Source organism: Gorilla gorilla, chromosome 18 (genome assembly GCF_029281585.2).
Source record: "Gorilla gorilla gorilla isolate KB3781 chromosome 18, NHGRI_mGorGor1-v2.1_pri, whole genome shotgun sequence".
In the NCBI taxonomy this organism is placed as follows: domain Eukaryota; kingdom Metazoa; phylum Chordata; class Mammalia; order Primates; family Hominidae; genus Gorilla; species Gorilla gorilla.
Genome location: NC_073242.2, coordinates 27,265,213 through 27,278,803, shown reverse-complemented (window position 1 = coordinate 27,278,803; position 13,591 = coordinate 27,265,213). Strand labels below are relative to the sequence as shown.

At 51.6% G+C, this 13,591-nt stretch overlaps 1 protein-coding gene across 9 annotated transcripts in view; it reads right to left on the bottom strand.

Moving 5' to 3' along the window:
- Window positions 1-12,624, bottom strand: part of IL4R (interleukin 4 receptor) — a 51,285-nt gene extending 38,661 nt beyond the window's left edge. The window contains exon 1 of one of the 9 annotated variants that reach the window (XM_055365561.2): window positions 12,361-12,624. Coding sequence is in view for 2 of the 9 variants with exons in the window: in XM_055365559.2 (XP_055221534.1) it covers window positions 12,158-12,319 (162 nt within the window). In the remaining 7 variants the exon portion in view is untranslated. The other 8 variants (XM_019012018.4, XM_055365559.2, XM_031002787.3 and 5 more) reach the window with 8 other exon arrangements.
- Between the last annotated feature and the right edge of the window lie 967 nt (window positions 12,625-13,591).

Here is a 13,591-nt window from a genome sequence, read left to right as displayed (position 1 = left end):
AGTGGGTACCAGTGAGGAGGCTACCACACTGGCCCCAGAGAGAGGTGCCAGGGCTCACACCAGGCTGCGGAGATGGGGAGGCTGAGAAGGGGCTGAATTCTAGATCTGTGTTGAAGACAGAGCCCACTGGATTTGCTGACAGGATGGATGCTGTGGGGCGGGAGAGAGAACAGGAAGGCTAATAGGAGTCAAGAATGATTCCACAGCCATTGGCCTTTTCCAAGATGGCAGCCTGTGGGGGTAGCCCGTGTGACAAGCCAGCCTGCTGGGCAAGCTGCAGGACTTCAGATTAGCAGAGGAGGCTGTTAGCAGGCGCTCAGGGAAGACCCTCCCTCATCCTAGAGGGTCAGGTTTCTTTATCGGGGATGCACCAGAGTTCTCTTGGGGAGGGGCCCGACATACAGCAGGCACTCAATACGTGAGCATGTGTATTTTATTTTATTCTTATTTTAACAGGTATACAGTGTTTCCTTGGTGCCAGACACTGGCCTAGGTGCTTTAAGCCCTCCCTATGAGATAAGTATAATTATTAAACCCATTTTACAGATTCTGAAGGTTCTTTTTTTTTTTTTGAGACAGAGTCTCACTGTGTAGTCCAGGCTGGAGTGCAATGGTGGGATCTCAGTTCACTGCAACCTCTGTCTCCCAGGATCAAGTAGTTCTCCTGCCTCAGTCTCCCAAGTAGCTGGGACTACAGGTGCCCACAACCATGCCCAGCTAATTTTTTTGTATTTTTAGTAGACACAGGGTTTTGCCAGGTTGGCCAAGCTGGTCTCAAACTCCTGACCTCAGGTGATCCACCCACCTCAGCCTCCCAAAGTGCTGGGATTACAGGCGTGAGCCACTGCGTCTGGCTGATTCTGAAGGTTCTTATGAGAGGGCGGGGTGAGGGAGGGAATGAGGGAAGACCCAGCGAATAGGCAGGCAGGAGGGAGGGCACGGCCCACTTCCCACCCTACAAGCGGGGCCCTTGGCTGGAGCAAGCGGGAGAAGGACTGGCTGGGATGGCAGCTGGAAGGTTGGCAGGCCAGGGACAACACCGTCTGCCAAGCCATGGCAGTAGACTCAAACTCTGTCTCTAGGGCAGTGGGGAGCCAGTGAAGGCTCTTAAGCAGGAGAGGAGCGGGCTGAGATGAGAGCTGGCGAAGAGGGGGCAGGTTTGAGCCTGTTTGGGAGGAGGAGGCAGCAGGGACTTGGTGGTGCTTGGCGGGGAAAGCAGGGTGGGGAGAGCGGGGACAGAGGGAAAGTGGCCTCAGGCTGGGGTGGTGGGGAGGACCCCAGGGACCCTTCCCACGATGGAGAGCCGAGAGGAGAAGCAGATTTGCTGGGGAAGACCACGCGCTCCGGCGCACTGTGGACACTTTGAGTCCACACAGTCAACAGGCAACTCCATCCGGGATCCTGGAAGCCAGGCCTGTCTTCAGAAGATTCCAGAGGCCCAAGGGAGGAAACAGAGCCTGAGGAAACTGTGTCCAGAAGCCACCTGCCCAGGAACAGCAGCCAGCCTGGCCTCCATCTTTCTGCAACCTGTTATCTTGCTTTATTTCTCTGCACTCTTTGTGGCATATCGCACACTCGGGCCTTATGTGTTTGGTGCTCATATCCCCTACTGCAAGGCCAGCTCACACAAGGCCAGTGTCGATCCCGCTCACAGCCATCTCCCCAGAGCCTAGCATGGTGCCTGGCACACAGCAGGTGCTCCATGAATATTTGCTGAATGGAAGAACGACCGGATGAATTCCCCTGGCTGTGAGCAGGGAGGCCTGGTTGGTCATCCCCAATTTTCCACCTCTCCCTGCTGGGCAAACACTAGCAAATCTCGGCTTGGAGTCCCCTTAAATGTCCTAATGCAGGCACAGATCTCAGCCACCTCGGGGCCCTGACCTCCAGAGAGCTGGTTATCGACTATCACTCACTGTCCTGAGCAGCGGACGATGGCCTCTGGCGCCAGGGTGCTGATTAGATTTTGACTGTCTTAGTGACAGCTATGGCTCCTAGCTGGCCTCCTTCTTGAGGTCTGCAGAGGTCACTGTGACTGGCCATATGTCCCCTCTTCCTTCAGCCATGAGAGGCCATGCCCTGGGCCCTTCTGCCCTTGGTTTCGCCCCTCCCCAACTGGGTGCAACTTTGCTCACCAGCCTTGGCATTGGTTGTACCAGTCTCACTAACAAAAAAAGCACTTGAAGGCTGGGTGCGGTGGCTCCTACCTGTAATCACAGCAATTTGGGAGGCTGAGGCAGGTAGATCACTTGAGTCCAGGAGTTCAAGACCAGCCTGGGTGACATGGCAAGACCCCGTCTCTACCAAAAATACAAAAAAAAATTGCCAGGCATGGTGGCACATGCCTGTAGTCCCAGCTACTAAGGGAGATGAGGCAGGAGGATGGCTTGAGCCCAGGAGATCGCAGCTGCAGTGAACTGTGATCATGCCACTGATCATGCCACTGCACTCCAGCCTGGGCAACAGAGTGAGACCCTATCTCTAAAAAAAAAAAAAGAAGCCCTTGAGCCTCACTCACTCACTTAACCATGGACCCAATGCAAGGAGCATTGCAGATACAATAAATATCATCTCCATTGCAGAGATGGAGAAGCCGAGGCCCAGAGAGGGTCAGGAACCTGCCTAAGGATGCACAGTTAGTGAGTGGGCTGGGATTTGAACCCAGGCCTTTGGCTCTGGAGTGCACAGCACAGTGCCTGGCACAGAAGCAGTCATAAACTTGCTTTTTTATACACCACTCTTTTTGCTTCTCCTGGAAAGCTCACTATGGAAGATACAGTAAAATATTCTCCCTGCAAGCACAGATGGGGGAATGAGGCTGAGGGAGGTTCAGAATTTGCCCGAGGTGATGGTGACAGAGCAGGAAGTAACCAGGTAGGAATTCAGAATCTGGCCTTTGTCACCATTTGCTCAGCCCTCAGCAGCAGTGAACTTGTCTCAACAATGACCAGGACTTTGCCCCCTGGGCAAACCCAAAGCCAGGACAACACATGGGCACAGGTAAGAGCTTCCCGTTCATTTTCTGCTTGCAGACTGGCGTATGGAAGGCAGTGGGTGGGGGCTACCCATGGAGCTCTTCCTGTTGTCTCACCCCATACCATTCCTGGATGGGTGGGAACACACAGACATGGGGGCCACCTTTGTGGGCAGGGACCCCCAAGCATCTGAGACACAGAAGCATAACTCTGGGCCTAAGTGCAGGCTCCAACCTGACTCGGTGGGAGATCATGGCAGGCTGGGGTCCACTCAGAGCCTCAGTCTCCTCATCTGTGAAATGAGAATAAGATCACTTGCTTCGTGGCTGGTTGCAAGGCTGCTGTTGTTTTTAACTCATCTGGCTTATTAGTACAGGAGTACTGACATCAATAAAATAGAATTCATGACAATGATGTCTTGAGTAAGTATTAGAAGAGAGAAGGTGGATGGTTTTTTTGTTTTTGTTTTTTTGAGAATGTCTCACTCTGTCACCTAGACTGGAGCGCAGTGGAGCAATCATAGCTCACTGCGGCCTTGAATTCCTGGTCTCAGGTGATTCTCCCACCTCGGCCTCCCAAGTAGCTGGAACTACAGGTACACGCCACCACACCCAGCTAATTTTTATTTTTTGGTAGAGATGGGGTCTCACTATGCTGCCCAGGCTGGAAGTTGGCTCTTTTATACTGAGTAAAGGAACAATTCAGCCAGCTGCGGTGGCTCACGCCTGTAATCCCAGCACTTTGGGAGGCTGAGGTGGGCAGATTGCTTGAACCTAGGAGTTTGAGACTGGCCTGGGAAACATAGCGAAATCCCATCTCTACAAAAAATACAAACATCAGCTAGGCGTGGTAGTGCACATCTGTAGTCCCAGCTACTCGGGAAAATGCAACAATTCACCAAAAAGGTATAAAAATCCTGAACCCTTATTCTACTCATATGGCTATGCACTTAACAACATAGCTTCAAAAATAAAGCAAAAAACTGACAGACTCAAAAGGAGAAATTAACAAAGCCTCTGTTATGGTGAATTGTAATTGTATTACGGTGGGAGGTAAATCAGGTAAAAAAAAAAAAACCACATAGTGACATAACAAATATAGATAATATAACAGCTAGCTTGATCAAATAGATACGTTTCTAGAACCTTATACCCAACAGAAAACATACATCCTTTTCAAACACAAGAGGAAAAAAATGACCAGAAAATCCTATAAAGATCTCAGCAAATTCTCTACCACTGATATTATAGAAACCACATATATTGACCACAACAACCATGATGACCAAATTTAGAAATCAACAATAAAAAGATAACTTAAAAAAATTCTATCTGTCTCAAAAATTTAAAAAGCATAAAATTAAATAAGTCTTAAAATGGGAACCAAAAGGGAAATTCTAAACTGGGCAGTGAATAACATTGTGTGGATAACAAGTTGTGGAACGAAACCAAAGCAGTACTCAAAGAAAAAATGATAGCATGTTAGCCTGAAGTAGATTTATTAGAGAGCATGAAAAACTGGAACCTCTTAGCTTTAGACAAGGACTCTCAGAACAGAAGAAACTTGGATTAACAGCAGCTCATATAGAAGAGAAACATGGAGATTTTAGCTGACAAGCCCAATATGCACTCCAAGTGGGATATGGCTGCTACACAGTATGATTCCAGGTTGCATCAACAGAAGTATAAGCTCTAGATCCAAAGAGGTGATAGTCTCCTTCCTCTTTGACCAAACAAACAGTCTTTGCGTGGGACTCCAACCAGTTGACTCATGTCCGAAGGCAGGCCAAACTTATAATTTCCTGAGTCAGGGAGAATGCCTGAAATAACTACAGTTGTGTAGTCTGAATAAGAGAAGTATCCGAGTTTGGAGGGAGATGGTCACTACCTCCAAGAGGCAGAAACAGACTCAGAAAGTGGAAGCTCCTAGAAAGCTAATTTGGGCTGGGCACGGTGGCTCACACCTGTAATACCAGCACTTTGGGAGGCTGAGGTGGGCGGATCACCCTAGGTCAGGAGTTTGAGACCAGTCTGGCCAGCATGGTGAAACCCCATTGCTACTAAAAATACAAAAATTAGCCGGGCGTGGTGGTGTGTGCCTGAAATCCCAGCTACTCGGGAGGTTGAGGCAGGAGAATCACTTGAACCCGGGAGGCAGAGATTGCAGTGAGCCGAGATTGCGCCACTGCACTCCAGCCTGGGCAGCAGAGTGAGACTCCATCTCAAAAAAAAAAAAAAAAAAAGAAAAGAAAGAAAGCTAATTTGGCTAAATCTCAGGAAGATTTTCTCCCAGTTAGAGCTGCCCACCTGTGGAAATGTGGCTTCTGGAAGAAATACGCTAGAGGCAAGACCGTCGGGAGGCTGTGGCCCTGCCAGCTTGGAGATCTGCCCAGCCCAGAGAGCTGGTGCCTCTCCTCCCTAGAATTCAGTCTTCTCTTTTAAAAAGGCAGAATACTTCCCTGGCCGCTTCAGGAAAACATAAGGCCTTCTCTGAGTTTTTCAAAAATGGTTCTGGGCGACTATGCTCACTGGTTTCCAACCAAGAAATGTAATCCTTTTAAAATCTCCTCTTTGGGCTGGATAGCTCACAACCGTGGTTAAATGCACAGGCTTCTGGGTCCGTAGCCCTGGGTTTGAATCTGGACTCTGCCACTTAGAAGCCGTGTCACCCAGGTAAGTCTCTATCCTAAGCCTCAGGTTCCTCCTCAGGGAAATGAGCAGGACACCCACCCATCTCCGTTCCTGCACCCAGCACAGAGCGTGATGTGGACTCCAGCCTCTGCTGCCAGAGGCCGTGGTTGGGGCCATGGCTTCGGGATGATTCAAGCACATTACATGTATTACGTACTTTATTTCTATTATTATTATATGGTAACATATAATGAAATAATTATACAACTCACCATAATGCAGAATCAGTGGGAGCCCTGAGCTTATTTTCCTGCAATTAGATGGTCCCATCCAAGGGCGATGGGAGACAGTGACAGATCATCAGGCATTAGATTCTCATAAGAAGCACGCACCCAGGGCTGGGCGCAGTGGCTCCTGCCTGTAATCCCAGCACTTTGGGAAACTGAGGCAGGTGGATCCCCTGAGGCCAGGAGTTCGACACCAGCCTGGCCAACACAGTGAAACCCTGTCTCTACTAAAAATACAAAAATTAGCTGGGTGTGATAGCACAGGCCTGTAATCCCAGCCACTAGGCTGAGGCAGGAGAATCACTTGAACATGGGGAGGTGGAGATTGCAGTGAGCCAAGATCGCACCATTGCACTCCAGTCTGGGCGACAAGAGCGAAACTCCGTCTTAAAAAAAAAAGAAAAAGTACGCAACCCAGATCCCTCACATCTCACATGTGCAGTTCACAAAAGGGTTTGTGCTCCTGTGAGAATCGTCTAATGCCTCAGCTGATCTGACAGGTGGCCGAGCTTGGGTGGTAATGCGAGCGATGGGGAGCAGCTGTAAATACAGATAAAACTTCGCTCACTCACCCGCCACTCACCTCCTGCTGTGTGGCCCTGCTGTGTGGGGACCCCTGGTCTGAGACACTGAGGAAGGTGCTCATTCATAAAATAATATGTAAAATGATTGGACTGTCTGTAAAATGGGGCTTGGAGGAACCAGTCCTGCACTGCCCACATTCACAGTATTGCTGGGCAGATGGATGGCAGGGAGTACACCGACAATGTAAAAAAAGTAGATCGATCTAAATGGCAGGTGTGTCTTCAGCACTCAGGCATAGATTTTATTGTGTTTAAACACCATGGTGAGGACTGAGGACTCTGGAGCTTCTAGGTTCACAGCCCTGCTCTGCCACCTTCAGGTGTGTGACCCTGGACAAGTCACTGAACCTCTCTGTGCCTCTGTGTTACTTCATCTGTAACATTTGCATGAGAGTAGCTCCTATCTGGTAGGGTTATTACACAAGTTAAATGAGACAATGCAGGTATCTGGCCCCAGCTCCCTCCCTGACCTCTGTTCCTAGACCTCTTTCTTGCTTGGTTCCATCCAACCACACCAGCTTCCTTGCTGTGGGTCAAACACACCAAGCTCATTCATGCCTCTGGGCCTTTGCACTCTCTGTTCCCACTGCCAGGATCACTCTTTCCCCAGATATCCACATGCCTTGGTACTTCAGGTCTCAGTTCAAAAGCCACTTCCTCAAAGTCACCAAGCCCAGAATGCTTTCAGCTCCATGAGGGCCCTCATTTCTGGGTCACTCATTCCCGTGTCCCCAGCCCCTGGCACATTGGCTAAGCAAGCGTTAAGCACCTAGCCCCGGGCTGGCACTCGAGATATGTGAGCGCGTGTTACGTTCAACTTTGCTTTGCAGGCTAGAGGCTCTAAGACCCAGAACACAGCCCCTCCCCACCAGGAACTCAATTCCACCAAACCCTTGGAAGGCCCCACGGCTCCTCTTCCCCTCCCGGGACCCACTTCCTCCAACTCCAGATGCAAGCCCAGCTGGGGACCATCCTCGGCCGAGAGGTTACAGCACCCAGGCTGGCTTTAGCGCAGACCTCAGATTTCTTAAGCAAACGAGAAGAGGTGAGGAGGCCTGTGGGGGCACCTAAAGAGAGAATGAGTCAGTCAGAGCCAGACTTGAAACCTAAGAGACATCAGCACTTCTTGGAAAGGCAAGAACGGACGCATTTAGACAGAACTGTGCATGCAGAATGAGGGGTAAGCACAGGCCAGTCAGGAAGTGGAGTCTTCCGTCCTCTGTAAGTCCCTCCACCTGGCCCTCTCTTCCTCATCCCTCTCAAATGTCACCTCCTCAGGGAAGCCCTCCCTGATTCCACTTGCACCCAGCTTTGCTTTCCTTCCTAGCACAGTCTCCACCTGACAGGATATTGCAGGTCCATGTTCTCTCCTGTAAAATCCTGGGGGCCAGACGTAGTTCAGAATTCAGGATGACTCAGGCTGTAGAAAGGTCACCTTGTATAAAATACCCACCGACGTGCCCATCATGCAGGGCGGGAAAGCACCCAACGATCAATTGCACTAATATCTCTGCAGAAAGACGTCTGAGCATCACACCAAAGAGGATGAAGACTCTAAAAAGCCTCAAGTTTAGCTTCAAAATGAGTTATGAAAAACTTTCGGTTTTCAGAAATCGTGGATTTCAGAATAACAGATAAAGCTGCCGATCTGAACATATGTATTGGTTGTACATTGCCTGTATGCTCAACTAGAATCTAAACCCCAGGAGAGCAAAGGACTTGGTCCGATGCTCTGGCACATATAGGTGCTCAATAAATTCCTGAGGAAGAAATGCAGGAGGAAGCCAGGTGCTGGATATGCAGAAGGGACTCGGTCCAAAATGCAGAGAAAAACAGCAATCACTGAGCGCCTTCCAAGGGCAAAATGTCTATACAAACTATCTCATGAATGCTCTCCCTGCAAATACCCATGACAAACAAAGGGAGGCTCAGAGAGGTTAAACAACTTCCTCCAGATTACACAGTGGAGAGCTGGGAAGTAGCCAGCTCCAATTTAAACCTGGGATCCCCTCTTCAAGCTCAGGCCCTTCTCTCTGCCTTAAGCTCAGAGACGCAGAGCAATTTGCTGGATATCATAAAACAGTGGTGATGCACCCTGTCTGACAGTGGATCCCCCAGCCTCTGTAGGACCCCAAGCCTCTGCGGGGGCGCTCCGATCCACATTCACCAAGGGCAAGTCTGTGCAACCTCCAGACAAGCTCCTGGCCTCTCTTCTAGCCCAGCCATGGTAAGTCTAGCTGAACGTGGCTGGGCATGTCTCCACTGTGCCAGCCAGGAGGAAAACTCAGAAATGTCTTTCTTGGTCACCCCAGTGAACTGGTACAAGCAGGAAAGAATACATGGGAAGAAAAGTAGGATGGGGTCTGTCCCTCAGATGTGGACCTGAGGCAAGGCTACTGCATTCATCTCCGGGTCTCAGTTCTCACCGGCAAAATGAGTGGACTAAATCCCAACCAATAAAGCTCAAAGGAGGCAACAATAAAGATTTATTCATTTAGGCCAGGCACGTTTGCTTGCATCTATAAACCCAACACTTTAGGAGGCTGAGGCAGAAGGATTGCTTGAGACCAGCAGTTCAAGACTAGCCTAGGCAACATAGCAAGATCCTGTCTCTAAAAATATAAAAACAATTAGCCAGCCGTGGTGGCACACACCTGTAGTCCCAGCTACTCAGGAGGCTGAGGTGGAAGGATTACTTGAACCCAGGTATTGGATGCTACAGTGAGCTATGATTGTGCCACTGTGCTCCAGCCTGGGAAATAGAGAGAGACCATGGCTCTAAAAAAAAAAAAAAAAAAAAAAAAAAAGGTATTCATTTAACAAATACATAGTTTTTACTACATACCAGGTACTGTTTTGTATGCTTGACATATATCAACTCATTTAGTCATCACTACAATGGCATAGTCACTATAATCTCATAAATGCAGAAACTGAGGCTCTGGGAAGTCAGTTACACAGTAAGCGGCAAAGCCAGCATTTGCACTGGGTGATCTGGCTCAAGTCCATACTGTCACTCCCCAGCTATATGTTTTGACAGGTAACAACAGACATATACATTGATTGTGGACCCACTGGGTGTTGGACATTGTGTGAAGTAGCTTATAAAACATGTCATCAACCCTCAAGAAAGTTCGCTTTTACAAATGCACAGTACCTAGGCAGCTTCTGTCCTGGCCTCACTCCCAGGTACCAGTGAGGGCAGTCGAGAGGTGGGGCGTCTAATCCCAAACGCTCTCCTCCATCCTCCCAGATGGGGTGGAAGAGGGCAGGGAGATGGGGGAGGTAGAAAAGGTTCTCTCTTCTCATGTATTTATGTATTTGTTTGAGACAGGATCTCACTCTGTCACCCAGGCTACAGTGCAGTGGCACAATCATAGTTCACTGCAACCTTGACCACCTGGGCTCAAGCCATCCTCCCATCTCAGCCTCCCAAATAGCTGGGGCTAGAGGCACCTGCTACCACGCCTGGCTAAGTTTTTAAATTTTTTTTGTAGGAACAGGATCTCGCTATGTTGCCCAGGCTGGTCTCAAACTCCTGGGTTCAAGCGATCCTCTCTCAGCCTCCCAAAGTGCTGGGATTACAGGTGTGAGTCACTGCGCCCAGCTTCTTCTCACTTCTTTGACAATTCATTTCAGCTCCTTTTTGAACTGGGAGCATTAGAAAACTGAACACCCCCACCCTTGCCCTGGGCATTTTGCAACCGGGATTGTATTGTATTAAACATATCAGTCATTGAGTCACTTCCTAGCATTTGGAAACCCTTAGGTTATCTCGGACCTGCCGGTAACTGCAAGTATTGTAACTGGGGTGAGTGACTGCAGGTTTTCCTCCCTGCTGCCTCCCCACCTTCTCCCTCCAGATTCAGATCCAGAGGCCCAGGGTGGGGCCCAGGAATCTGCATTGTTGCTTTTACAACTCAAGCCAAGGTGAAATACACTGGCCCAAGTTCCTTGGCATGGCATTCAAGGCCTTCCACAATGCAGCCCAGCCCAACTTTCCATCCATCTCTGGCTTCTGCTTACTCCCTAGGTTCTGTACACAGTGCCCTTTCACACTTCCCAGCCTCCGCCCACTCTGTGCCTCCCTTTACCTCCCATCCTCTACCTGCCAGACTCCCCTGCTCTACTCACAAGGCTAGCTCAGGGTCCCTGGGTGCTGGGAAGCCTGGCCCAGTGCCCTGTGAAGAGCTGATCCCCTCTGGCTTGAGGTCCTGCAGCCGCTGGTGCATCCACACCCTCCCAGCCCTCACGTCTGTCTTCCTGCAGAGGGGGTGCTCCTTGAGGCAAGCACCAGTGCCCAGAACACCACCCAGGGCCTCGCAGGAGCTGAATGAGTGCTAGTGAGTGAATGAGTGGCTTAGCAGGTCACCTCCCATTCATGGGCTGGGCTAGCCGAGTTCTAAGAAACCCCTGCAGGACCCTGGAATGCCCTAATGTGCAGGACAACCTGGCCAAACCTACACCTGAGCCTGTTTCCCCATTGGACTTTGGGATTTTGATAAAGGCACTGAGGTCCCAGCAAATGCCTTGGGCTCCTCATAGGCTACTGGGGGCAGGGAAGTGCAGTGGGTCATGCCTCCCAGAGGGCTGGGGAAGGGGAGAGACTAGAACTGGAGCAGGGTTAGCGCTGGCCTGGGGGCATTCCTTGAACCCCAGAAGCAGACAAACTAGTGGTCCCCTATCTTGCTTAAGTCTAAGAAATCCAGATTTTGTTTTAAAAAAAAAAATCAGGGCTCAGTGGCTCACACTGTAATCCCAGCATTTTGGGAGGCCGAGGTGGGAGGATCACTTGAGGCCAGCCTGGGCAACATAGTGAGAAACCATCTCTATAAAATAAATTTTTAAAAAGAAAATAAAGATCAGATTCCTGGGTTTACTGAATCTGAATCTCAGGGCAAGGACCTGGGAATCTGCATTTTAAGCAAATCTCCCGGAGATTCTGGTTATTGTGGGGGCTCCTCAAACGTGACTGAGAGATGGAGAGCAGCTGGCTCTGGCGTGGGATTGCCTGGGCTCTAGTTCTGCTGCCCCACGGACTCCCAAGCGGGCGGCACCTTAGGGCAAGTTACTAAAGCGGCTGGGGTCTCGGTGACCTCATCTGTACAATGTCCATGACGCACAGTACCCGCCACAGAGAAGTTAGTGGGAGGTTTCACTTGGCATCCTTTCAGTAAAACAAGTCCCAGTCAATGATCGCGATTATTGGGTCCATCTGATATTCGGAGGCGGAGACGGCCCCGATTCACTGACCTACTACTCAAATTTACAGTTCTCAGAACTTTCCCCACCCTTTCTCTCTCCGAAGTCCTCACTGACTTCCTGAGCGCAGGGCTGGGCGCCACTGCCCGGAGAAGAGGGGCTGCGTGGCCCCCGACAGCCTAACCCCAAGCCCCCCACCCCCGCAGGCCGTCCCGGCGGAGGTCTCACTGCCAGCACCGGCTTTGGGGAGCGCTGGGTGTCCACGTACCCCGGGCCTCGTGCCTCCGCTGCCGTTCGGCGGCAAGGACGGAACCGGGCGCTGCTCCGCGCGCACCGAGAGTCGCGGGCTCGGGCCCCGCTCGGAGTCGGGGTGGTCCCCGTGGTCCCCGCCGGCGGCCGAGCCCTTCCCGAACGCCCTCAGCCGGCGTGCCCGGGCGATACCTTCGCAACCCGATCCGCGCGCGGGCCCCGGATCCTACCTGCGCGCCCCTGCTCCATTCGCCGTCCGGGCGCCCAAGCGGGAAGTGGGGGACCCCTGGGTGGCCCTTCCCTGGCCCGCGCCGCGCGGGGCTTTCCTGGGCGCGGAGACCCAGCCCGCCCCGGCTTCCTGCTCCCCGCCCCGGCGCCCGGCAGATTTGCATGCGCCGCCCCGCCCGGCGCGCCCGGCCCGGGTCCCGGCCACCTCGCGCCCCTGTCGCTGTCCCCGCCGCCGCCGCCGGACAGTCCGAGCCGCCGTCCTCTCCTGGGGACGACCCCAGCACCTCGCTGGGTGTCTTGCCGCGCGCTTCCTCCCACGCTGCAGCCCGAGGTCACGCCCAGCGGAGAACTCCGCAGTGGATCCCCTTGGTCTCGGAATAAAACGCCCACGCCGACCAGGCCTCCAGGACCTGCTCCTGCCTGCCCTCCGCGGCCTCTTCTGCGCTGGGGCAGTTGCGTTTGGGGTGGGAGGGCTGGGCGACTGGAATCCTCCTCCCCTTCCTGACAGCCCAGCTTCCAAGTGCCAGTGGTTGCACATTCTTCAATAAATGTTTACCCAACTCCTACTCCAGCCACATTTGGATAGTAAAACAGCCCTTCAATCAGTAACTAGTACAATCTGTCGGGCACTGCAAATGTTAACTCGTTCAATCCTGGCAACTACCCTATAAGGGAGTGATACTATCACCGGTTTTACAAATCAGGAAACTGAGGCACAGAGTCCTTAAGAAATTCAAAATGGGTTGGGCAAAGTGTCTCATGCCTGTAATCCCAGCACTTTGGGAAGCTGAGGCGGGAGGATCACTTGAACCCCATAGTTCGAGACCAGCCTCGGCAACCCTGTTAGCGAGACCCCTATCTACAAAAATTGACATTTATAAAATTTTAAAAAAGAAAAGAAAGAAACTCAGAATCACTCTGCAGGTAAGCAGGAGCAGGGGTGGAGCTGGGATTCGAACACAGGCCCCATAGACCATTAACCTCTGGACACCATAAGAACCCGGATGCAGCCAGATGACTGGGGGGAAAACACTCAACAAAGTATTTCAGGTCAGGAGGGCCCAAGAAGAAAGTAGGGACCTCTTAGACCAGTGGGGCAGGTGGTCTGGAAGAGGCTTTTTGAGTAGAGGCCATTTGAGCTGAGACTCTGAAGAGCTTATGGGGGAAGACTTGTGTAGGGAGAGGGAAGAGCTAGTGCAAAGGCCCTGTGGGAACCAGCTCAGCCTGCAGGAGGAATTGCTGAAGGCTGGCATGGCTGTGGAGCCCTGAGTGAGGAAAGAGCGGAGAGAGGGGAGGTGGGAGATATTTGGACTCACACTGGGCAGTGCTGAGAACCCAGAGAGTAATTTGACCCCCTGCTGCCCTCAAGGAGCTCTCAGTTTGAGGGCGGAAGCCAAGGACTGCCCAATGGGATCAAGTGCTGTGGTGGAGGGTGA